This window comes from Electrona antarctica (assembly GCF_951216825.1).
Source record: "Electrona antarctica genome assembly, chromosome: 17".
In the NCBI taxonomy this organism is placed as follows: Eukaryota; Metazoa; Chordata; class Actinopteri; order Myctophiformes; family Myctophidae; genus Electrona; species Electrona antarctica.
The window spans coordinates 25,560,090-25,586,621 of record NC_136798.1 but is presented as its reverse complement, the minus strand read 5'-3'; the positions used below and the strand labels follow the sequence as shown (position 1 = coordinate 25,586,621).

The 26,532-nt window shown below is 43.0% G+C and overlaps 1 protein-coding gene across 3 annotated transcripts in view; it reads left to right on the top strand.

Annotated features, from left to right (window-relative positions):
* tab2 (TGF-beta activated kinase 1 (MAP3K7) binding protein 2) overlaps window positions 1-24,047 on the top strand; it is a 58,013-nt gene extending 33,966 nt beyond the window's left edge. Inside the window, exons 2-8 of one of the 3 annotated variants that reach the window (XM_079526838.1) lie at window positions 7,174-7,368; window positions 7,592-9,296; window positions 13,090-13,250; window positions 15,764-15,857; window positions 18,238-18,327; window positions 18,961-19,053; window positions 20,871-24,047. In XM_079526838.1, coding sequence (XP_079382964.1) covers window positions 7,267-7,368; window positions 7,592-9,296; window positions 13,090-13,250; window positions 15,764-15,857; window positions 18,238-18,327; window positions 18,961-19,053; window positions 20,871-21,010 — 2,385 coding nt within the window. In that variant the 5' untranslated portion in view covers window positions 7,174-7,266 and the 3' untranslated portion in view covers window positions 21,011-24,047. Of the gene's footprint in view, window positions 1-7,170; window positions 7,369-7,591; window positions 9,297-13,089; window positions 13,251-15,763; window positions 15,858-18,237; window positions 18,328-18,960; window positions 19,054-20,870 lie in introns of all 3 variants that reach the window. The other 2 variants (XM_079526837.1, XM_079526839.1) reach the window with 2 other exon arrangements.
* The last annotated feature ends 2,485 nt before the right edge of the window (window positions 24,048-26,532 follow it).

The following is a 26,532-nucleotide window of genomic DNA, read 5'->3' as shown; positions in this document are numbered from 1 at the left end:
GCAAAACCTTCTTTCTTTTGCAGGTTTTGTGCAGGGGACATGGATGAACATATGGACACCTTCCTTGACATACGCACTACCAAGGATGCAGTGATTCAGGCTGGTACTGCGATCTTCCAGTACATTTACCATGGACCAGGTACTACTCTGGGTGCAATTCGATACAACATCTTCTCACGTAAGGCAGCGGCTGGGCTGATTAAACCAGAGAATCTACCTCCAACAGAAGGTGCAGCTGCACAGCATTCTCTCCGTGCCTACCTACAGACCCGGGACTGGATCCTTCTACAGAGCATGTCTCTGGAACCCAGTGACTATGGATGGACATTAGGTGTTCATGGTTATGAACCAGTTCCAACACTAGACCCCATGGCTCCTGAGGAGCTACTACAGTTCACAAGCTGCAATTGTAATGGAGATTGCAGCAACCGGCGATGCAGCTGCAAGAAGAATGATGTCAAGTGCATCTCATCATGTGGAGTTTGTAAAGGCATTACATGCAAGAATGTTAGTCATGATGGTGTTGAAGAAGACTCAGACATTGACTCTTGAAGCATTTGACATGGTAGATCAGTATTTTCTCTGAGTATTATGGTTATCGAAATAAATGCAACTTCATATGTAAATGCTAAAGTGGGCGTGGCAGTTTTTCCACTATGGAGTGGTCTTGGTGAAAAATAAATGCTAGCAATCAACTCAGAATCATGAAAAACCACTAGTATGACCCCTCAAAACTTACTCAAGTCCAATTTAAGCTCTTTCAAAATTTCGAAAATCGGTTATCGGTACCCCGAATTTGAGCTGTTTTTTACGAGGTTTCCCACGGGAGTTGAATTTCAAACTTTTAGTACATGTTATTAGACACCTTTAGAAACACAATGGTGAAGAAATTTCTTGGTAACGATTTAGTTCCCAGATTTTCATAGGATTCCCTTACTATAAGGTTTGCTCTAAACATGTAATATGAGATATGGCAAACTGTTTTCCTCTGGTTTGCATTTAGATGGCTCTCCGTGCTGCCTTTGCACTCTTCTTTTGACAGAACACAAAATGAATTCCACAGTCTGGTGGTATGATTGCAAAACGTTCCATTTCCTTATATTGCAGAAGACAAAGAAAAGCATTGAGAGATGGGTTTAAGCGTGGTTTAATGCAATGAAATTGTCATCTTTTATTATGCAGACATTTTCAAAGTTTTATTTTCCCCAAATTGTAGAATTAAATCAATTTAAACAGGACCCCCCCCCCCCCCCCCCCCCACCCATAAAAAAAAGAAAAGACTATAATCCCCAAAATGTTGTTGCATTTGTTGAATCAAAGTCATTTTACAGTTAGACAATCAATGTTATATTTAAAACTTTTTTTTTTTTTTTTTTTAAGATTATTTTTTGCGGCTTACGCCTTTTTATTGGTTTTTGAAGGGACAGACAGTAGGCTGACAGGAAACGGGAGAGAGATGGGGGAAGACATGCAGTAAAGGCCGTGTCGGGCTCGGGAGTCGAACCCGCGGCACACTGCGACTGGATTACCAGTCGGGTGCCCAGACGGTTACGCCACCGCCTGGGCATATTTAATACTTTTTGAAACATTCCCATGAATTAGTAAACAGCCAGGCCCATTTTTATACTTTTGTTAAAAGACTGTGCAAATCTGCTCACAATGTGTCTCATTGTAATGCAACGGTAGAAGATCACAACACGTAGTATCAAGGTAGTAGCCTGTAAGCTCCGCCTTTCCTAGGCAGCATCATCTCCGACTGCAGAAATCACCTAAAATATCCTCTTGACAGAGGACCGGTCAATTCCTCCTTTTCTGGCTGACTCCCTTTCACTGGCTCCCTCTTTGACAGTAGCCCAAGAGCCCCGCCCCCTGTTATCAGGCCCAGACGGATGTTTTAGCAAGCAGATTTACGGCTGCTCACTTATGACATAACACATGCTCGCTGCTCCGATAAGACGGCAGCGTAGTCGCGCCGCCTGACACCAAGGCTTCTCCTCGGCACCAAGAAGGCCAGACGTGTTCCCTTAGTACTAGTTCACATTTTAATAACCCTTTTATCAGCCAATCAGACTGTGATGGCTAATGTCCTTTTAAAGGTGGCTCTGGATCGTGTTTGGCCTTGAAATTCTCTCTGGTGGATTTTAAATTGAGGATTTTCTTTTTCTTTTTGTTTTTTTTTAGCTTTAGTGTTTTATTTTATTGAGACAGAAATTGAAAGTACATTTAAGATAATATGTGCATCAGTAGTCCTAATAAGTCAGCTAATTAAGGTAAATCCTATTGAAAATGTGTATTGTAATATGGGTTATCAATCGATTTGACCATGCAATTGATTGGTTATCAAATATCAGCCAAAAGTTCAATATTGTGCAACCTAAATTTGTCCTTGGTCAACCCGGGTCCCAGTGGGTTCAGCAATGAGGGTTTTAACATTTCGCCATCACTGCTCCACCTGACTTAAAAAAAAAAAAGATAATACAGACGTCATGTCCCTCAGTCGGGCCCTTGTTGTATTGACCGTAACGCTGTACCTCAGCCCCTAGACGGCAGAGCAGAACAGGGCGTGCTTCTTCCATCTGTCATAATGTTTTGAATGGCATATCTGAGGTTCCCACAGGAGGAAGTTTTGAAAGACTGTGGTTAGAAGAAGAGAAGAGAGCGAGGGCGCATGCAAGATGGCTGTCTTGCACTGCAAGATTCTCATGGATGTTGTGATCCCTAATGGTTAACATTGAGTAACGGTTAGGGACGTGTGATTGACAATGTACGACTCCCCCACCCCCAGTTTGACTCCCTGAAACAGCTGGTGATGTTTGAGTGGTGAATGAGGTGCTCTGTGTGGCCTTTACATTTCTTAATACTGCTGTTATTCAGCGTTATGCACCAAATTCACCGACACAAATTCCAGCAAGTAACAACAACGAAAAGGTATTCTTCGAGCAATGCGCCTACACCTGTACCCCCGGCTGTCTGCTACTTGACTGTCTGCTACTCAAATGCCTGTTTGGGTGGCTTTTTAATATGTGATAGCCATGTCAAGTTTAAAGGCTTTTTAAATGTATCCTTGCTTAAGGGTGTGCTTGAAGCCTGTCCCGATGGGACCTCCCTTCACTACAAGCAATATGAATAAAACCCACACTGACTTTCACGTTGAAACATTTTTATAAGTAGCAAAAATAACCGATCTACAAGCTCACAACGTGTCGCATCGTAACCTTGTAGATTGGTTATTTTCGCTAGTTTTGTGTGACATTCTTGTGGAATGAAGTAGGGCATTCATTTGTGGAAGAAAAAAACAACAACATAGAAGTTTATGATGATGATACAAGGTTTTTGCTCGACAGCAACGATATGATCCAGAGAGGCTGACTGAGCGGGCGTGACATCAGAAACTAGAGGTTTAAAGTAACTAGGTACATTTACTCAAGTACAATTTCGAGGTACTTTTGCTTTACTGGAATATTTCCAATTTTTTATACTTTTTACTTCTACTCCACTACATCTCAGAGGCAAATAATGTACTTTTACTCCACTAGAGAGATATTTGAAAACTTGAGTTAGTAGTTACTTTGTAGCTTTAGATTATTATTACAAAACATACATTAACCCGGTCGATGCCGAATTTTGCACACACACTCCCTGGATGCCAACAATGAACCTCTGCCGCAAATTTTCCAGAACGGCCTGTTATAGCGCCACCAGCAGGCCGACTTTTGAAAAACACATTTTTTTAGATTACTCCTCCAGATTATGTCCAAAAATCCCGCAAATCGTTACACGCTATCTCTATAGTCATGTGTTCAAGCCGGATCTGTCCGATATTTCATATTCCATCCTAATTGGCTAACATTGGCTTTCAAAGTTTGCAGGATTGGCCCGTTTTGAACAAAAGGCCTCAAATCATGAACGCAGCGTGCAATTTATGTGAAATCTTTCACGGACTTTCCTACTAGGCTAAGGGAAATATCCCACACTTTTCACATTGGCCTGTTATAGCGCCACCAATAGGTGGATTTTTGCAAAACACATTTTGGAACAAAATGCCTCAAATCATGCAATTGCCATCCTCTTTTCTCATTGGTCTATTATAGCGCGACCAGGAGGCCACAACCTGACCTGCCCTGGTGGAGACCTGTGCCCTGAGGGGCACTTTATCTAGTTTAATATATTTTAGACATATTATGATAACTTCTATCCAAAGCGTTTTACATAGATTGTGTGCATTACATTCACCCATACACACACACACTCACACACTCCCCCGCCCGCGCGCGCGCGCACACACACACACACACACACACACACACACACACACACACACACACACACACACACACACACACACACACACACACAGATGGCGGAGGAAACCATGCTAGGCACCAACCTGCACATGGGGAGCAATTAGGGGTTACTCTTTGTAGTACTTTCTAATTTTGGTACTTTTTAAGTGCTTTTTATACCAATACTTTTACTCAAGTAAAATTCCGGACTATTTCTACATTGAATTATAGATACTTTTAAGTAACAAAATAAGTGGAGTACTTTTTCCACCACCGGGGACACCAGAAACAAAGCTTCTCATTCTGGCGTGGAATGATGATGATACCTTGACTAATGATTATGTGCAGATTAAGCTTGCCCTACTTGGCTGCCGTTCAGATCTGCTCTCCACTCAATAAGGGAATGTTGACGTTGAGATCTGCCGGAGAGGCCTCGTTTCCTCAATAGTCAGAGGTGGTTTCCTCTTTTGCCCTGCTCTTTTATTAAGCAGCTTTGTGGGGGAGGAGGAGGAGGAGGAGGAGGGCTTCTGAAATGTGCTCTTTGAGCATCTCTGAAGATTTTCTTTTCTGTTTTGAAAGCTCAGCGTCGTAATGAAATGGACGGATGACCTCAAACTTCTGACTGATGTCTCTTTCCTTTCTTTTGTTTTATTTTGTAGTTGCGATAGATCAACCATTGGCTCCCTTCCTCCCATACTATGTCATTCATCTGCCCTTAACTGCTCTCCAAAACACAGAAGTTGTCTAGCTCAGACCACCAGCCTCAAACTATGGGAAGAGGACTGAGGTCAATGGCAGTGCGTGCTTCTGCACTTTATGTGTGGTAATATGTATATAATTACGTGTATGTTGGACAGAACAGACACACGATGAAAATATCTATTGAAGCTATTCAGCCTCTTTGCAAGTAAAGCAGTTCTTCTTTCATATGGTTTACTTTAGGCATTCCATGGAACCCCTCTTATGTCCTCTTGTATGTTAGATAAATATTCGGTCTGATCATTGTCTCTCTGTAATGTATAAATAGATGTAGTTTTCACATGGAGCTTATGCTCTTGTACTTCCGATTAATGGCTTATGTAGCTTGATGAGAATTCTTTGTATTTTGTCTAGGCAGGGCAACCAGACGTCCCAGTTTGACCGGGATTGTCACCGGGTTCGAGCTGGGTGTCCCCGAGTCCCGACATTTTGAACACTAATGTCCCGCTTTTCAACATTCACTACGAAATTGTCCCGGTTTTCGCCAGAATTACAATAATAGCAGTTGTATCCAGTTGTTGCATAAACGTTGATCATGTTCTTTTCATGTAAAAATGCTCACCTAACCAATCAGAAAACATAAACAAATGCATTGCGTGTCTGAATTCAACACGGAGGGTGATGTTTGTCAATCAGTCGTTGCCTCTATGTGGCCCCTATGGTGTGTATACATTGCTCATGCATGTACGTGCACGTCCCGGTTTTGAGGGGATGAATATTTGGTCACCCTTAGTTTGTCAAAACTCTGCAGTAGCACAATGAAGGCATCGTTTTCTCGTTGCATTTTTTCATATTTACTAGTGTATTTTTTCGTCTTTTACAAATCTCTTTATTGATTTTTGCAGACAATAAAAACAGCAGTTTTGTTAAATGGAAAAGAGGTATCTTTTGTCTTTTTGTGGTGTTTACTACTTTCCCTAACCCCCAAGGGATCAATCAATGCTGATTATTTCAGTGGTCCTTAGACCAAGTCCAAGCGTACCTTGGGACTTTGTGACACCCGCACATTATTAGTGCAATACTGTATATACAAATGTACAAAAAGTGGCTAATTAATTTTAAATGTACTATTTCGGTATTTCATGCACAATTGTTTATTTCCCAATACAGAGACAAACTAGAAAAAGTGCCCCTCGGAGCACAGGTCTCCACCAGGACAATAGCGTGTGTGATGTTTGGACAAAATGTGTAGAAGTAATATAAACATGTTTTATGTTTATTATAATTTTTTTGCAATAATCTGTGGTCTGGTGGTTGTATAACAGGGCAATACAAATAAAGATATCACGCGTTAGTGTATTCATGATGTTTAGTAGTGTGCATAGTTGTACACAGATCGGTGTAGTTTTAGGTAAGAACATGGGAATGTGTGTGCATAATTTTACGGAAATTGCATGTTGTGTTCATGATTTGTGGTGTTTTGTTCAAAACGGACCAATCCTGCAAACTTTGGAAGGCAATCTTAGCCATAGGGATGGAATATGGGGAAGGGAACAGGTCCGTGTTGATCACATGACTATAGAGATAGTGTACCGATTTTCCTGATGTATGGATAAAATGTGTACGAGTAATATAAAGAAATGTGTTTTTGCAATAATCTGCCTCATGGTGGCACTATAATAGGCCGTTGTGGAATAATTTGTGTAGAGGTTCGTCGTTGGCATCCAGGGTGTGTGTGCGCACAGTTTGGCATAGACCGGGCCAACGGTGCCAGAGATTAGCTGTACGCAGAGTGGACAGACACACACACACGCGTGCGGATACACACACGTGTGCGCGGACACACACACACACAGACACACACACATACTCTCCCCATGCCTTCGGCTGGTGGAGACAATTATATACCGTAATAAAAACAAATGGATAAATAAAACGTTGACTTAGTGTCCCTATTTAGCGGATGTCGTTATAGGCAGAAATTGTACGATTTTTCAAAAAGGCAGATCTACAAGCTCACATGGTGACGCATTGCATTGTGAGCTTGTGGATCAGCTAGATCTACTGTATTTTACTTGGCTATTTATTTTACTTGGTGTGTCTTGGGCAGAAAAAGTTTGAAAACCACTGGTTTACCCTCTCTCTCTCTCTCGCTCTCTCTCTCTCTCTCTCTCCCTCTCCCCTCCAGAAGATGTTGAGGTTGGGTTGCTGCCACCACTGAGGCTCCCAGTGTGCTGACCAAAGCAAGCAGTCCTGACCCGCATCCTGACCTGCTAATACACGAATGGCCCAAGGAAGCCACCAGATTGACACTCAGGTTTTGCATGACCTGCGCCAGAAGTTCCCTGAAGTCCCTGTGGGTGTTGTTTCACAGTGTGTTCTACAGGTACACATCATTTTTCTGTTTAGATAAATGCTGGTTTATTGACTGAACAATGTTTGGTTTATTCATAATTGCGTTTAATGATGATATGTTTTGTATCATATCGTACCTATAAGGTCTAAATGGTACCTAATTTCAATACTTCAACCATCAGTAACATATGTAGTTTATGGTATTTGAAGTCTGAGTGCCCTTTCTCTCACCCCCCCCCCCCCCCCCTCCCCAGAACAACAACAACCTAGACGCCTGCTGTGAGTACCTGTCCCAGGTGAGCCCGGGCTACCTATACAGTGAAGGAGGAAATCTCAACTTCACGGACGACCCCACGTTCATCAGGCTCCGCAATCACATGACCCAGCTGAACCTGGGTCTGCAGACTCAGAATGTGCATGGGTCCTCAGCGCACGGCGACGGAGGCCTGAGAATGAACGGCAGCAGGACTCTGGCCCACAGCCTGAGCGACGGGCCCCTCCAGACGGGCCAGGCGGCCAACAGTGACTTCTACCAGCAGGAGCCCCAGTCAGCCCCGGCGCAGGTCCCCGCCGGCCTCAATGTCTTTGGTGTGATGGAGCCCACACGCAAGCCGCAGCCGCCCCAGCATCTGGGACTCCTCGGACTCAAAAGTGGGAGCGCGGGTGGCCAGCAGGTGCCCCGCTTCAACCCCATCACCGTCACCCTGGCGCCCAACATCAACATGAACACGGGCCGCAACACCCCCACCTCTTTGCACATACACGGCGGGCCCCAGTCGGGCCTGAGCAGTCCCAACTCCATCTACATAAGGCCTTACGTCAGCCAGTCCGGTACGACCCGGCAGAGCCAGCAGCAGCAGCAAGCGGGCCGGGCCCAGTACAGCCCCACCTTGCAGCCGCGGGAGCAGATCTACCAGATCTCCCACCCGTCATCCCTGCCCGGGTCCTGGTCGGGCTCCCAGCATGCTCTGTCCTCCTCACATACCTCACAGCACCAGCCCCAGGGCCACCAGACCTCCCACGTCTACATGCCCATCAGCTCCCCCACCAACCCCCAGGCCCCCTCCTTCCTTCAGGCTGCGTCCTCTGGAGGAGGCCAGCCGTCCACCTCCTGCTCCTCCTCTGTCATGCCCTCCATGTCCTCCTTCAGCCAGTACAACATCCAGAACATCTCCACCGGCCCGCGGAAGAACCAGATCGAGATCAAACTTGAACCTCCGCAGAGGAGCAACTCCACCACCACCACGGCGGTGCTGCGGACGGGCAGTGGGCCGCGCTCCTCGTGCTCCACCACCTCCTCCTGCTCCTCTTCCTCCTCCTGCCCGTCGTCCTCCTCCTCCTCTGCCGGGGCCCCCACCACGTGCCCCCCCTCCACCCCTCTCTCCATCGGAGGCCCAGGCCTGAGCCGCAGCCAGCCCACCGTTTACATCTCCGCCAGCCCGCCCACCGCTGCTACCACGCCTTCCGACGAGGCCGCCATGGCACCCGTGGGCTCCCGCTCGCAGCCCAAGTTTTACATTTCTGCCGACGACGGCGGGTGTCGGAACCCCCCCACCGTCTACATCTCTTCCAACCCGCCAATGCAAGGCCAATCCGGGAACAGGAGTTTGGGGGGCCAGGTGAGCATGGGCCCCGCCTATATCCACCACCATCCGCCCAAGTCTCGTGCCTCGATGGGGGGTCACGGGGGCACGGCGTCTTCGCCGCGTGTGGTCGTGACCCAGCCCAACACCAAGTACACTTTTAAAATCACCGTGTCCCCCAACAAGCCCCCCGCGGTGTCGCCTGGAGTCGTGTCCCCAACTTTTGAGCCCACCAACCTCCTCGGTCTCCCCGCAGACCACCACTTTGCGGAGCCGGACCCCCTCCAACTCTCAGATCCGCCGTCGGCACAGAGGGAGAGGCCCAGTGAGCCTCGCAGACTCAGCATGGGTTCAGACGACGCAGCATACACGCAAGGTGAGGCTCACTGTGTTTAACAAATACCTGTATGTTGCAATGTTCGCTTGCAAAGTCTATGGGTGCAACAGTTAATTGAAACTAACCCTAAATTATTTTTGATTTAAATACAATAATCAGTTTGGGGGGATAGAGATATATACACACACATATATAAAACACTTACAGGCTAGATCAGCTATTTATGTGCGACACCATTGCAATAGTAATAGGGCTTACGCGGTTCATCAGACTAATCCATTTAGTTGATTTATTAAAAAAAACAATTAAAATATATTCGCGTTGATGTATAAAAAAATATTAACAAACCCCCTTTCTCAGTCATTCAATTAATCAAAAAGGTAATCGATAAAATAATTTAAGAATACAATTATCATTGGTTGGAACCCTATTGATTGATTTCCACAAGCGTTAAATATGTCTTTACTTTGTACGTGAGAATAAATAATGATTCCTAGTTGCAAAGGGTTTTGTAAAAATGAAACCAGGTGATTCGTTCACCTGGTTTGGTGGCTCATGGTTTATCTTAATGCATCACAAGTGACGTAGCTGCCATTGCATTGCAAAGTGTCTGGCATTTGCCATCCTATCTTAATGCCATTTTCACAGATCAACGACTGGCATGCCTGGAGCCTGTCCAACCCTACTCTAGATAACAACTAGTAGTCGTAACTTGGAACGCACAGTGAAGAAATGCCTCCCCAAAAACTGTTGACGCTACAAATAATCTTCAGAAAAAGGCATCAAACATCTGGGGTTTACTGTCTGCTACACAGACTATTGGTTGTTTAGCAAATGTCAAGTGGCTGAAGAGTCCACTTCCTCTCCAACCTTCCACAGTACAATGGTTTAAGAGGCTGCATAGACCCTTTTTAGAGACGTTTGGTTGTTACAATAAATAACGGTATACATTTTTGTCTACCAGCAGTTGGCCTTAAATGCTTTTTCCACACCATCCTGCCAAGAAAGTAATTTTACTATAAAGCACGCTTTATGTCATTTTCAAAGTTGGTTTCCATAATATTGGCCATAAAGCATTTCTTCAGCCAAACTGTGTATACTCGCTGTCATTAAACTTCAGTCAAATGTTGAAACGCTGCTCCACTGCATACTAATCCACTGGGAGAGATAAAAGCTAAGGTGACTCGCCCAGGGAGGGACGTTGAGATGACGGGGTAGTGAGTAAATGCTGTGTTTGCACCGACAGCCTTTAAGAAGGGACCGTATTCTGTACCGTGACTCAAACTCATCTTAGCACAGTGGTGTTTCCTTTTTTGGTCTTTTGACTGCATTACATGTGAGTCACTGCCTGTGGCCCTCAACGCTACACTGACTACTGCCATGCGAGGCTTCTCCCCGTGGCCTACTTCTGCCGACCCTCGTCAGTTTAATTTCACTCCAAAGAGGCTTTATTGACATTAACAACAAACATTGTTGCATTGCCAAAGCACGAATGTGAAACGCATTGCTGATTCATCTCAATTCGGTGTGGTAGAAGTGACCCATAACAATTCAATTTACCTTCCAGAAGGTCCCTGGGCATGGTGAGATCAATCTTACAACTTGCCAGAGCGTAAGTGCAAAACACATTTTGTTTCGTGTAGAAATCTGGATAGATCTTCATCACTTCGATTACAGTGCTATTCTTGCCACTTTATTAGAACTTAAGTTCAGATAATGGAATAATGACCTCCATTATTCAGTTATCTGAACTTAAGTAGAAATTAATTTCCACTACATCGAAAACTATCAACAATCAACATACAGTATGTATGCAATTTAGTAATAGATATTGTTATCACACACTGTATTACAAACATTTTATTTACTTATTAATACATATTTGAGGGCATTTCTATAGAGAGACACAGGACTGTGTCAAGGAGTAGAGAAGGATCATGCTATCGGGCAACCCCATCCCTCAGTGTTTTGCAGGTAGCTAGCTACAGTACATAATCTTGTAGCCAGGCTGCATATTTCCCATAATTCACTTAACTGTCTGTTAGGTTTTGGAATTCATTCCATTGTTATCTGTCTTGCGCAAGTCTTTTTCTGTCTCACATGACACAGCAGGCAGAGTGGGTAGGGCGTGGAGCGTTGGAGCAGCATATTTACATTTTAGAAATATAGCCACTAGCAAGGCAGACGTGCATTGAGTGAGCAGGTGTAGGTGCTCGGTGTCTTGCCAAGGCACATGTACAGTATGATTAAAGTTCTCAGTCGCCATGACTGATTTTCATTTGAAAGCATGGCGCGCACCGGAAATGGACGATCTACAATCGACTATTTTTGGTTATTAGTTGTTTTAAGATGAAAGAGTATAGAGAGCAAAAGTTAAAGCCTCAATCTGCAATTTCTGCAACTGATTATAGAACAGCAGGATCATATGTTTAGAACAATGATACCTAAACATAGTTATTCATAGACATATAGTGTTAATTGTAGAATAACTACAATAATACAATAACATGCCATCTGTTTGGCTAGTGTTTATAGGGGGATACATTTTCTTTGCTTAAAACCCTATACTATATACTTAAGTTGACTGGGGTCCCCCAGCTTAAAACCCTATACAATATACTTAAGTTGACTAGGGTCCCCCAGCTTAAAACCCTATACTATATACTTAAGTTGACTGGGGTCCCCCAGCTTAAAACCCTATACTATATACTTAAGTTGACTGGGGTCCCCCAGCTTAAAACCCTATACTATATACTTAAGTTGACTGGGGTCCCCCAGCTTAAAACCCTATACTATATACTTAAGTTGACTGGGGTCCCCCAGCTTAAAACCCTATACTATATACTTAAGTTGACTGGGGTCCCCCAGCTTAAAACCCTATACTATATACTTAAGTTGACTGGGGTCCCCCAGCTTAAAACCCTATACTATATACTTAAGTTGACTGGGGTCCCCAGCACTCTATACTTTGTGCGCTCCTTTTCCCCCCTACAAATGTCAAGATAGATGTAGATCGGCTATTTTCACTGACTGTAACAGGGACATTTGGGTCCATCTGGTTAACGTGTGGGTGCGTGCGTGTGTGTGTGCGCGCGTGCGTAAGCTTGTGTGTGTATGTCGGGGGCGTTATTACCTGTCAACACACAAAAGAATTATGGCATTCAGGTACTGTATAGACTTGTACACATCTGTACACTTATGTGTAGCCATAGTATCCTGTACTATACACTATGTACTAGACCAGTACTTGCCTCGAGCAACCTGCTAACTGCGATCAAATTCAGCTCCTCTGCACGACCACAATAGGTGTTGAAATGAGGGCCGATAGGAGGCGGTGAGGAATCTGCGTGAGCCTGATATAGTTCCCCTTTCCTCCTCGACACAAAGTTGCTTTCACACAGAGGAATAATGACTCAGAACTGGTTTGATTGCTCTGCGGCCATTTGCGTTTGGGTTATCTGATAAGTTTGTCACCATACCCGCGGCAATGTGCCACTCATTTCTTGAATATTTTTTGTTTTTGTTTGTTGGGAAAATGTCTCAGTTACACATCCTGTCCTGTTTAAATCCTGTAAACAGTTTGTCTGTTTAGAGACTTGTCTTACTGTGGTGATGGTGGAGCACGAAAATAATGGCAAATTATGTATTTATTTTTTTGTCTAGCAGTACTGGCAGTGCCAATGGTTCACTTCTGAATGCAAAACAATGGTTGACTTGTGTGTGTGCGTGTGCGTGTGTGTGCGTGTGTGCATGCCTGTGTGTGTGTGTGTGTGTGTGTGTGCGTGTGCGTGTGTGTGCGTGCGTGTCTGTGTGTGCGCCTCTTTGTTTCCAGCCTTGCTGGTGCATCAGAAAGCCCGCATGGATCGGCTCTGGCATGAGCTGGAGCTGAAGAAGAGGAAGCTGGAGAAGCTAAAAGAGGAAGTCAACGAGATGGAGAATGACCTCACCAGGCGGCGGCTAGAGAGATCCAACTCCGCCTCCCAAATTCCTTCGGTGAGCCTCCTCCTTACGGGAACATCAAGTGATCTCCATTCAGTGACAGCTTGATGAGCATGAATTCACCGCAGGGTTTGAATATCAAAATAAGGTCTGCCAACAGCATGGAAAATGTGTAGGAACTATAACTTTTACTTTTTACTGGAGTACTTTATTTTATATACCCCCCCCGCCCCCTTTCCCCCTTTTACACCCCTTTTACAAAAATCACATGCCCCCTCAACAGGATTTAATCAACAGCTTTAGTTGCGACTAGGAATCCTAAGTGTAAACATTCAACATTCAGACATGTTTTCTGACTCTTGTTATCCATAATTGCAAACAGGCAAAGTCACTCATTGACAAATACAAAGCAGAAGACAGAAAATTATATTATCTGGATCACATTGCCTTGGCCTGCATGTGTATTAGAAGAAGCTCTGTCGAGCTTTCCCCCTTATGGAACATCAGCACTCCTGCTGCAGTTAGTAGGTCACATTAGGGTTTGTTTACGATTTATTTAAAGGATAAACGTTCCATATTTTTAGACCATGCACCTACATAGACATTGACCGCACTATTAAGAGTGCCAGGGTCACATTACAATTTAGTTTGGAGCTGTGTGGCGGAATTTTCACCTACGCGCAGGGAAACAAATGACGACCGTGAAAAAGCGAAAAAGAAATAAGAAACCGCACGTCTTTTCTTATGCATTTCAAACCGTGTTTACATTAAGCTCACAGCTGCAGGTTTGTTGAAATCTGTTGGGAGGGCCAAATGAAGTGTTGCTCTTTAGTTTTTGTTGAATCAGCTGGTTTTGTTGGCTATTAGTGTTTCAGTCAACAGAGGGGAGAGAGGGGCAGCAGAAGGCTAATTGGCCACTGAGCTCGGTAGCTCTGTGGGCTGGTGTTATTTATTGAATCCAGGCATCTCTGTAGGTCAGCACACCTACAGCAGCTACAGTAAACTTTTAAATTGACTTCACTCACTTAATTACTTTTATTTATTTTTCAATATCCTCCTATAGTGAATTGAAGCACATTCCAATCTTTGATTGAACAGTTTATGTCATTTTCAGAATCTTTATAGATTTAGAATCTTGTTGATAGCTTAACACTTCTGGTGCTTCCGGAATCTTTCAGAATAAAGGCACTAGAGGGCCAAGTAGATAAGGGAGATTTTACTCTGAAAATCCCCGCCTTCCATTTCCCCTCCAAAACTGGGAGGTGAAATCTTCGATTACTACATTGCCAGCGTAAGTCTGATCTCTCTTTAGAAGCGTTAATATTCTAACAGAGATGCATGATGCAGTCAGAAATTACGATCATGACGTCAGAACATTGACATTCAATCTACACGGAGGCCACGTAGATTCAGAGAAAATGGGGAGGTTTGTCGGGCCGTAAACCAGGAAGTGAATGGCTGCGTGCACAGCAAAACGGGTCCGGGAGGGACTGAGCAAGGCGTTGCCTAGCAATGGCCGCTGTCAAAAAAAATATTTTAGCTATCTCGTTTTATATCATTATAAGGACCTAAAGGCTTCCTACAGGTGTAATTATAAAGACGTGTGGACACGTCTTGGGCATCATAAGTGTTTTAATATCAACATTCCAAGTTTGGTTTAGAGATATCGATACAGATATCGATGATGAGGTTTTGTTGATGGGTCTGTCTTTTTATAGCAGAGATTATCACCGTGGTCTGTATGACCTGGTGCATCTGCAGACACTGCCAATCAGAATGAATATAATCTAGTGGTATTCATGGTGGTTTATCATCAGGTTTGCTTTGCTGGGGGGGAATCCAGGCCTCTCCTTTTGATATCCGCCTGGAGACTCCCATCCAGGGCAGGCTTCAGACGTGACTCCTGCAGGGGACTAGGTTCAGATCTAAACGCATTTGCTAGGGACCTTCCTTTGTCTGTATTTGGAATGTATGTATTTTAAAAATGTTCTAGCATTTAAATTCGTTAACGATTTGAAATTTGTGAGCAACGTTTTACGAAGAACTATATCGGGCTTAACCCGCTTATGGCCAGTGCCGTAATTGATGTAATGAATCAATAAATCCCTTATGGCCACTGACGTAATTGACGTAATCGTTTAATCCCCTGTAATCGGGAGCTTAATATAACAAAATGTAGCAACTTTTAGCTTGTTTGGCTAACGGCCGATCACGCACGCGCGTGATCGCGCATGCATCGCTGCGTAAAATGCGATATTTTGGGCTTGATTAGAGCTTAATTTGACTTAGTTATTAAAATAAACAATGATCGCTTAGCATTCCGGACATCTGATAGTGCTGCACAGTCCAAAGCTAGTTCCGGATGTTGTTGTTCCTTAAACCGGAAGTGACATCGCCAGATTAGCTCTATTTGGTCAAAATCGGCATAATGGTGATGGTGATGGTGATAATGGTCGGCATAACCGCCACCATCAGGACTGGGTATAATACTATAGGATTGCCGTGTGAGCTGCAATCCTGCAATCCCTGCTGACAGCTGATTATAATCCCGTCTCATTCTCTCTCAGATTGAGGAGATGCAGCAGTTGCGATGTAAAAACAGGATACTGCAGATCGACATTGACTGTCTAACCAAAGAAATTGATCTCCTTCAAACACGAGGTAGGAGACCAAGCATGTGGTTCTATGTAGCCATGAGTGACTTGGCTTATTGCTCATTGTGTGTGTGCTAAATGTTCGTGCTACTCGTAAGTGTTTCAATAAATACATTCCTTTCCTACTCACATGGGTCTTAAGCACACAGCATCCATTTTGCTCTCATGTTATAACAATTATATAATGTAACATAAGAACAAATTGCTAGTCAATAGTGTCGGGTGTACCAGCAACCTTTTTATACTGTGGTTGGATACACAAAATCGTCTCTCTCTGATTCAGCTCTGACCCTCTCGCATCCCCATATCCCCATCAGCGCATGCAGTCAGGGTGCTGCCATTGTACTACTAACTGCCATTAGTTTCCTGAATTGCATCCTGTTGCTGGTTGCTAACAAGGGATTTATTGGCCCTCTGGCAGCACTTTGCTGCTAACAGACGGCAGACGCACACACACCAGTCCAGCGGTCACACAGGTGAAGGAAGGAAAGCGCTGGTAAATAAATTAATTGTCCTTTTCCGCTGAAGGCAAGAGGACCACAGGCCGGCCTGGAACTCTCGTCTATACCTGCCGTTGAACCACTTAAGCCCTGTGTATTTAATCGTACAACAAATGGCAAACATAGCAGATCTACAAGCTGACAAGGCCTTGCATCGCAATGTGTTGAGCTTGTAGATCTGCTATTTTTTGAAAGTTTCGAAATCTTTGGAACATTTCTATACTTGCCAAAAATATGGACGCCAGGTTGAAAGTGGTTAAAGTCCTAATTAAAATGTATGCTCAAGTCTGTGCATGAACATGAATGGGAAGGTTTGGTTTTCAGTAGTGACACAAATATTGTGGCCACTAGATGGGTGCTTTTGTTTAATTAAAATTGTACAGTCGCTTATATTTTGTGGGGGCTATTCTGCCTTTATTTTGAACGTAGAGCATACAGTACATGTACATGGGCAACTGGCTGCCCGCTTCACTTAATGCAGGTCAATATCGGAATACTGATAAATTATTGATTTCAGCTGTTTCAAGTAGTTATACTAGGCTTTTTTATGTCCAATGTATTTGTATATATGTTCATAAAATTAACATGAGCATAACTAAATGCATTTGAAATGATATAATGTTACTATTCAAGATTCCAATTAAAAAATAGCAAAAGATATTTTTGCTACTCTTGTGTGACATACTAGAATGCCCGACAACAAATAACAATATACAATGTTGCCTCCTGGACTGAGTGTGGAAATACAGTATAGTGGCACGCCATCATCAAAGTTGTCCACCCAGAAAGAAATGGCAAAACATTTTTATAAAAGTTAAATAAATGAAATCTTTCCTCAGCAAAATAAATTGCTTTTAATAAATGATGTACAATATGGGTGGTATTTTTTGCTACTTTGGATTTAAATGCCAGGTGTCATTGGCTCTTATTTACTACAGATGTAATGTTTGTTAAGGCTTCAGCATACTTCTTGCGGACACTAACTTCAGCGAGGTCCTAGGAACAAAATGACTTAATTGCGGGTAAAACCAATAAACACGTTGCCTTGCCCACGGTCTTAATGACACTTCTTGCACCTCCAAGACTTTCGAACTAGCCAAACATCACCGCAGAGACATCAACACGAGGGTCCTATGTGACTCATCCAAATTTCAAGGCGCTCCCGATTACTTTTGTTTTATTTCCACAGTCAGATCCAGGTAGTAAAGTCACCGTCCCAGCACTGTATACAGTGTTCGGGGTTTAACCTTCAGGACTCAAAGCTGAGCCTCATTTTGAAGTATGCTGCCAGTTTTTCACTGTTTTAAACTGACCAACCTCATATTTAAGTTGAGTTTTTTCTGATTATTTTCAGACTTTGACACATTTGAGAGTGTGACACCAGTGATGTAAATAGGTTTTCAATGTAATGAGTCCCGGGATGCAGGGATGGTCTTTTAGATGAGTCCCAGGGACATTTTGAGTCCCACTTCAACGACGTTAGGAGTCATATTTTGCCTTTTTCTTTCTTTTCTTTTTTTTTTCTTTTTTTTTATAAATAGCAGCATGTAACTCCCATTTCATTTTATATGGTTATAATGTGGTTATATTCATGTAGAAAACAGAAGTAGAAATGATTATCATAACTAAAGCTAGCAAAATAAAATAAAATAAAAAACAGTACAGTAGTGCATCGCATGGATGCAGAGGTCGCATTTTATTGCGTCCCTTAACTATAAACTGTGTTTTGGGATGCAAAATGCACACTATTTTAATCTCTGTGACACTGATACATTTTGCAGTATGTGATATCTGCAGTTTGTAGCAATACAGCGTAAAAATAAAATAAAAATGTTTATATGCTATTTACACTGAACTGTGTATTTGTCTGCTTCTCATCTGTTACAGGACCACACTTTAACCCCAGTGCAATCCATAACTTTTACGACAACATTGGATTCCTAGGTCCAGTCCCACCCAAACCGACATTATCTGTTGGTAAGTTTAGTAAAGGAAGCATGGGGTTGTTGTACATCATTTTCTCCTTGCTGTACGCCTCGGGCGGTCTGTGCTGACTGACTTTAATTTGTTCTTTTTTATAATTCTTGCGGCATGCTTAAGTTTTCAGATTTAAACCCTAATGACGAGATGCACTTCAACCTTGAAGCCTGTTGTCTTATACTTGAGCTAATTCAGCCAATCTGCCATGTTACATTTCACAGCCATACTTGCATGTAGGGGTGCAACAGTTTATAATACTAATCGATTTGATCGATTAAAAACAATAAGCCTTTTTTTATAATAAAGTCATAACAAATGTATAAAATGAGGCTGAAGTTTTTAATCATAGTAATCGATTATTATTATTATTTTTTGTATTCCAAAACAAGTCCTTCTTGATTCTTGGATTCATCGAAAAAGTAGTCAATAGAATAATTGCTAAGCAAATTATCAATAATTGCAGCCCTACTTACATGTTGGCCACCTCTGCACTTCTCATTTTCCTCCCCTTCTTTTTATCTTCACTGCCATCGTCTGTCCGTCCCTGTGTGTGTGTGTGTGTGTGTGTGTGTGCGTGTGTGCGTGTGTGTGTGTGTGTGTGTGTGTGTGTGGGCCCGTGGGAGGCTGCAGGCATGGGGCCTGAAAAGAGAGGATGTGGATATAATGTGGTCTCTGAGGTCATGATGGAGCCCTCTCCTAGCCCGACCCCTCCTCTGCCACAGGGTTGGTAGCTCTGTCCCTATGCAGCCTCATCAATGATCCGTTGTTGGAGGTGTCACACACCAAGAACAGCTGAGAATAGCAGACTATTACACTACGTTTTAACAGCGGGAGACCTTAGAGACCAACAGCGAGCGTCACTTGAATTTCATTTGCTATTGCCCAATCGCCCACTATCGCCGGGCGACGTCACCCAAAAGATGAATTATTTGTATCTTTTCGGCCGACGTTCCTCCACCCACTTTTCGACCATCGCCTGTTCGCCTGCTATCGCCTCTATCGCCAGTAGTTGCCGGGTCACATTGACAAATAATGCACTTCCGGAAAATGCGTCTGGCTGTCGCCCGCTGTTAAAACGTACTGTCAGGCTATACTAATGTCACGCATTGTAGGCAATACTAATACTGTAGGTCGGCTATCATTTGGCACACGACGAAGTATGATTTAATTTAAGGAACCCACAAGATGAGCATCCGTGCATTGATCTTTTTTTAATGTTTTTGGAAATGAACACCCAACTCGGTCACACAAAAGTAGCTTGATATCATTTGATTCATCCCACATTTTCTATCACACAATACAACGTTGAGATATATCTTGGAAAATTATTACCATCTTGGCCAGTCACGAGATCATAAGATCCAGCTTTAAAAATATATATTTTTACCTTATTTTAGCTTCCGTCGCTAGCCTCCATAGGCCTCCCATGGTAGAAACAGCCTACAGTACATATAGTACCAATCCTCAGTGCATGTGCGCGTAAATGCGGTCATTAGTGGTTTTTAGTGCTCAGAATGGGATAAAGTGGGATGTTGGGAGCTTAATAAAACATTAAGCTAAGCATAATGATAGTCCAATCGGGCGGATCGGCAGTTAACAGCCGTGAGCGAGACTGGCGGACAATCCCTTCCGGGTCGGCCGGATATTGCTTCTTCTTCACTGTTTATGTTGTGCATTTCACTGACACTGGCCTCACGTTACCGCCTATGGCAACGGGAGGTTACCACCTATGGCAACTGGGGGTTCCCAGTTCAAATATGATTATTTTGGGGGGTCCCCAGTTCAAATATGATTATTTTGGGGTCCCCAGTTCAAATATAATTATTTTGGGGGGTCTCCAGTTCAAATATCATTATTTTTAGGGGTTGCGGCCTGAAAAGGTTGAGAACCCCTTGCTTAGGAATCTGGATTTTACTGTTCTCCTTCCTCCCTCTCCATTCCTCTTCCTCTTTCGTCCTTTGTGTCCAACAGCTGAATCTATACAATTTGGTTGCATGTCCAAGTGATTTTTAGAATCTGCTGAATATTAAACTGTTATACAGTATATCTATAGGTAGTGTTATATTGTATGTGTTTCTTTGTATAATTAAATGCTTGTGAAAACGCCATTTCAGGTTTAGGCTGACCTATTTTTCCAAAATTGTATCATCGATCATTTGTAATATCGATATGCAGGGTGGCGTGTTTGATAACCCTTCAGCACTATATTAATATTAATTCATTGTATGATGAATTAACCACAAGTTCTGAGCATTATGAGCTTGCAGATTGGCTATTTCCTCTATTCTTGAAATCTGTTAAAAACATTGGAATTAAAAAGAAGAGAGAAAAAACTCATGACATGCATAAAACAGCGAGGCCACATTGAAAGTCGTTAACCCATGGCATTTTCAGAAAACGAATGAAATGTTTGATATTTATGTTTTATAATATCACAGCTTGTAAATTGGCTGCAAAGAAGAATATAGTGCATGAGAAAATGTCCCGCCTCTGTTGTGTGTTTTTTTTTGTTTTTAAAAAACCTCTCCTCCTCTGTACAGAGCCGAGCAGTAAGAGCGTCAAGCCCTTAGCGGAGCAGGAGGACGACGAGGGCACGCAGTGGAGCTGCACGGCCTGCACCTTCCTGAACCACCCTGCCCTCAACCGCTGTGAACAGTGCGAGTTCCCACGGCACTTCTGAGCCAACAGCAAGACCGCCATGCCTACCCGAACCCACACCACCAACCAAGCCCCCCCAGCCCAGCCCTACCTACTGCCCTCCCCTCTGGATGCCTTCGCACCCGGACTGAATGACTAGATTAGAGAAGAGAAGAGACCCCTTTGTTTTTATAGTATGAAAAATACTAGAATAAAGTTCAGGGGAACTGTGGGGGAGACTCATCGAGCGACCTGTTTTCCTTTTTGTGATCTACACATACACACACGCGCACACAGCCTGCAGTATCTCTGAGGTTTGTCGAATGCTGTCCACCTGAAGGCTGGTGGACAGCGTATACAGCTCTGAAGCTGGCCAAGTCGGATGATACCTCACCTCGAGAAGACTCGTGATCGTGTGTGGTCACTTCCTCCCCCTGCCCTTCCCTGCTCATCGACGGGCGACCTTTAACTCCCGGGGATACCTCGCTGCTTCCATTTACAGTATTATGAGTGGTGCCCAGAAGTGTGAGGGGCCGGCGCGCGCACACACACACACACACACACACACACACACACACATACACACACACCCGCGCATACAGCACATACATACATACATACTGTATGCGCACAGATAACATACATGCAACCAACTAAGGCACCAATGTGCCTTTGCTGAAAACAAATATTTTTCTTCTGTGGTGGCGTGATCAGGAATGGGAACTACGGTTGGCCACCGCTCTACGTCTGAAGGGGAAAAAAACGATCAGACTACTTGTAGACATTTTTTCTTTCTTTTTTTTTTTTTTTTTTAAGTTTGGTTGCTGTTTATTATTTTTTTTCTTCTAGAGGATGTCATGGGGGAACTAGCAGTGTTACTGCCACTAAAACTCATCTCTGGTCTCCCCCCACCACCACCCCATCCCAAACATCCCCCTTAGTATCCCTTGTCAGTCTGTGTCTCTTCGATCGTGAGTTTATAAAACTAAAAAAAGGTAAAAATGGAAACTAAATTGCATGCTTTGTGTACAGTACACGGAGGGAAGAAGAATTTGCCCTGAGCTTTTTACTGTACATAATTTCGAATGTGCCTTTAAAAAAAGAAAATGACAAAAAAACGCCTTGTTCCTCACACTATGAATCACTTCTATTTCCTTGTAAGTATAGCTTTATAGACTTTATTAACTATTGTTTCTTTTTTTTGTGTTTCATTTCGTCTCTCTCTCTTACAAACAAATAAGCACCGTGTCCCTTTTTAAGCTTTTTACTTGATTTCTGTGAGTTTGGGAAGCATTGCAAAAAGAAATAAAAGAGGCGAGAGAAGCACAACAGTAAACCAAAAGCGTTACAGCCGTCACAAAGCTATGTTGTCTGCATCGGTCTGTTCGCCGCTTGTCACAAAGCTATGTTGTCTGCATCGGTCTGTTCGCCGCTTGTCACAAAGCTATGTTGTCTGCATCGGTCTGTTCGCCGCTTGTGTAAATGCCCAATTTTCTGTACGATCTGCAGAGTAAAAAGATGGAGGTTTTATTTTTTTTATTGTTTTTATTGTATTGTTTTTTTTGTTTGTTTTTTTGCAGGATGCCAAAGATCTTGTGACCATTTGTTGAGGGTAAAAACAAACTACAAAAATTACAAAGTGCCATCTGACAACTGGAATGTAGGTTTATTTCTTGGGGGATATGATATCTACACCTCGGTGCCAAGAAGAGATGCATGATTTTATTCTCTTTCCTTCTCTGCATTACGTTCTAACTTGAGAGTTGGATGTAAGATTGAATCAAAGGATTATTTCCCCTCCAGGTCTCCCTGTATGGTTAAATGGACTGAAAAGTGAAACGTTTTCTTTATATGGATTTCATGATCCAAGTGGATGCTATGCTGTCCGAAATTGGGGTTTCATCAGTGTACCAAGAGATCAAAGTGAATATGTTAGTATTCCTGTTCCCAATTGAAGCAAAAGAAAATATATTTATATATGTCATCATGTGCCTTATATTCACCAGGTCAGAATTTTATTAGATCTCCCATCCAGACAAGGCAAAAAAAGAAAGAAAATAATTTTGGCAACCCCTCTCACCCTCCAGCCTGTGCATCTTTGCAGTCCCTCACCCTGCTGCAGACTTGCCCCGCTTCATGCGCCCCTTCCCCTATTCGCTGCATAACTCCAGCCGAAAGAAAAGTCGTGTTCAGTTGGACTCTCTGTGAAGTATGCGGTCGCCTTTTGCCAACTCCTATCTTTCCGGAAGCCAACCAATCCACCCCCCCGTCATGTTCTGGAGTTCAGGAGTTTGGTCTGCAACAACGTCACTTAACGTTGGCCATTCCACCAGCCGTTGCAAGCTGCTCCATGTTTTCAGCCACTGCGGCAGCTCCCACGTCCCATGGCCAGGCTTTCTGAGCCCCAGCACCCCGTAAAGCCCTGTGAGACTACCAAACGCAACGTGTTGAACCACACGAATCCTGGTGTGAGCATTCGGTGAAAATAGACCATCTACACTCTATGCTTGTAGATTGGCTATTTTCGGCAAAGACATTTGGTGCAGAGGGAAGACAGGAGCGGGCTGGGGACGGAGTATATAGGGGTTCAATGGTTAATCTTTTTATTTGGCTTAGTGTCCTCTTATAAGCTTATCGGTGAGGATGGTTCAAAAGCTTTACTTTAATGAGATTACTTCACCTTAGCTGTGGAATACTTACTCTGTGAATTTGTTCACATTTTGTAAAATGTTGCCTTACATTAGTGCCTTAGTATTGTATTGATAATCTTTGCTGTCACAAATCAAAGTGCCATTTTTTTTAAAAAGAAAACCATTAGTATTGTTTAAATCCAATTAAAGTAGAAAATGAATTTGTAGTTGTCTCTTAAGCACTTATGCCATACCTTTCCTTTTTAAGCCCAAAGAAACCCAGTTTTCAGCTTTTGTCTGCACCTTGGTGTGAAGAGGTGGTTCATACATGTTTTATTAAATGGAAAAAAACAAAACAAATTTGGGTATCTAAAGTGTTTTTAATGTTATCTGGGAAAACTGTCTTTGTAACAGATAAGTTATTTGTAATAATAATAATTTAAAAAACAATCTTCTGATTATTTCCCCTCCCCCTGCATTTTGGTGCAACCTGTTGTAATTGCACCAGCAGATGGTGATCAAGAGCCATGTCATTGAGAAAAAGGCACAGGTGGAAGCTTGTTTGACAATTGGAGTCATGTGATTGGTGAATTAGCCCTTCACTAAATCCCACCCCAAAAAGCGATTGTCCAATGCCAATCCAAATAGATTAGCAACGGTTGCTATGCAGGTCAAGCTCTGCTTTCTTCGCTGCTAACGTGCCTATTGGACAAGGATGGGTTGGGGAGGGACTTAGTGAAGGGCTAATTGTGCAGTATTTTTTACCAGCTGCTGTGTAAGCACAGCTGGTCAATGTTCTCTCTGCGGTGCTTTCACGCCCACTTGCTGTAGTTGAGACCTATGTTTCTCATTGGCGTCCTGATTGGCTGCCTCGTCTCTAGGCAACCACACACTTTTTGCCTGTAGCCGACCTCTCAGCCATGGGATATATAAGGTAGCAGCTGGTAATTAATTGATGTCATCAATTCTTGTTTTGTTTTTGTCTTTCCTCTTTTGTTAGTTGGAAGTCTCCATTATACTGTCTCTGGCCAAGTCTACAAGCCACTTTGACAGGTATTGTACTACACGTCGGCTCAATGGATTTTAAAATCGTATAGTTGATCAAAGATTTCTAAAGAGTAAAAAACGGTAACTCATTTTTTAAAACATTGTTTCAATTGTATTTATAACAGAATTGGTGATAAATAAGTAAATTAGGTGTTAAAGATCGACTAGTGCAGTGATTCCAACTCTGCCAGGAAAAGGGATTTCTAACTCGGGAACAATGGAGGCAGGCAGATTTGGGTTAGTTTGTCATGTAGCTGGTTGTATTGGGCTGGCTATTGTCTGACTGGCTGGTTGTCTATCATCAGTGTTGTGCTAGTTACTGAAAACCAGTAGTAACTAGTTACAGTTACTAGTTACTTAATTTCAAAAGTAACTGTTACTTTACTGATTACTTACACCAAAAAGTTACTGTGTGAAAAGTAACTTTTTAGTTACTTTATAAAAATAAATCACACCTGTGTGAAGTGAGGGGCGCTCTTATCATCGTACATCATCATGACGTAAAATAGACACTATGCCTATATTTTGCTCAGACACTATGACGTAAACTTCTCCATTCATTGTCAATGGGAAGTTAATGTTTGTGTAGGACAAAGTTTGACACTATGCCTGTTTGCTCAGAAGTTTGTGAACATACACTAAATTAAAAGCTGGATATAGGAGGGACTAGCGCCCCTCAAAAGAAAAAAGGGGGCTCCCAGGCCATTAATGTCCTTATAGCCTTAATTTCAGTAGCCTACTGTTATTGATAATACCAGTGGGGGCTGTGGTTATATTGGGTGGGGGGCTATAAGACATCCATTATACTACTGTGTAGGCCTATCTATACTTTGTTATAGCAACAACAGCACAAGTATATAGGCTACCGACAAATTATCATTAATTTAAACCCGGGGAAAAGAAACAAGATTGTTTGTCATGACAGAGGGAGTTTTTTTCAAGGGGTGTCAAATTTTACTTTATATTAACAGTGGTTCTCAAAGTGGGGTCCAGCGACCCCCGAGCGGACCCTTCTAGGTCTAACTCTATGAGAGCGTACGGATGGTTCCATTTGTACACTTTCAGATGAGGGTCAGAACCATTGCATTCAGTTGTTGTGGTCCAACTTTCCAGAAGTATGTGGCTTTGATTTGAAGATAGCTTGATGGGGCTCGACAGACTGCAAGAGATTTGAACTGGAACCACAAGGTGTTTGTTTCCTGTCCAAAGACTCCAAACCTGCTGCAGTGCCGAGCCAATCAAACGGAAGCTATGGAACATGAACTAGAACAGGAAATAAAATGGGGACGCCACCGTCTGGAAACATTACTATTGTTGTGCCAGAGCCGATTAGAGAAATTACGTTCTTTTTGATCAGAGTTTAATATTTATCTCTACCCTACATTACCCTACGTGTACAGACCGGATGTCTGCCCATTTACTCTCCTTTAACCCACATCTTCCGGTGGTGCGTCTTTGTTTTCATTCCTAGTAGCAACAAGCTCTACGCGTTGTAACGGGGGTTCAGTTTGCGATTCAGTTGCGAAGATCTGAATCGGTCTTGAGAGATAGAAATCATACCTACAATACAATACAAATCTTAGATTGGGGTCCAGGGACTTAATACAATTGGGGTCCATGGCCTAATGATGCGAGTTCTCACTAACGCCCTGCCAGGAAAGCCCCTGCTGCACACGGGTCCAACTTTAGTCTATTCTCCAGGCTTGGAAGTCTCAGCGCCCCAGCTTCTCTCTATAATATACTTTTTGGGCATAAAATAAACCAAAATATGTTTTTTAGAGTACCCTCTTCTCTCTATAATATACTTTTTTGGGGCATAAAATAAAATGTTTTATTTAGAGCGCCCTCTACAGATCTGGTCAATGGGTAATTTATGTTGACCAGATCT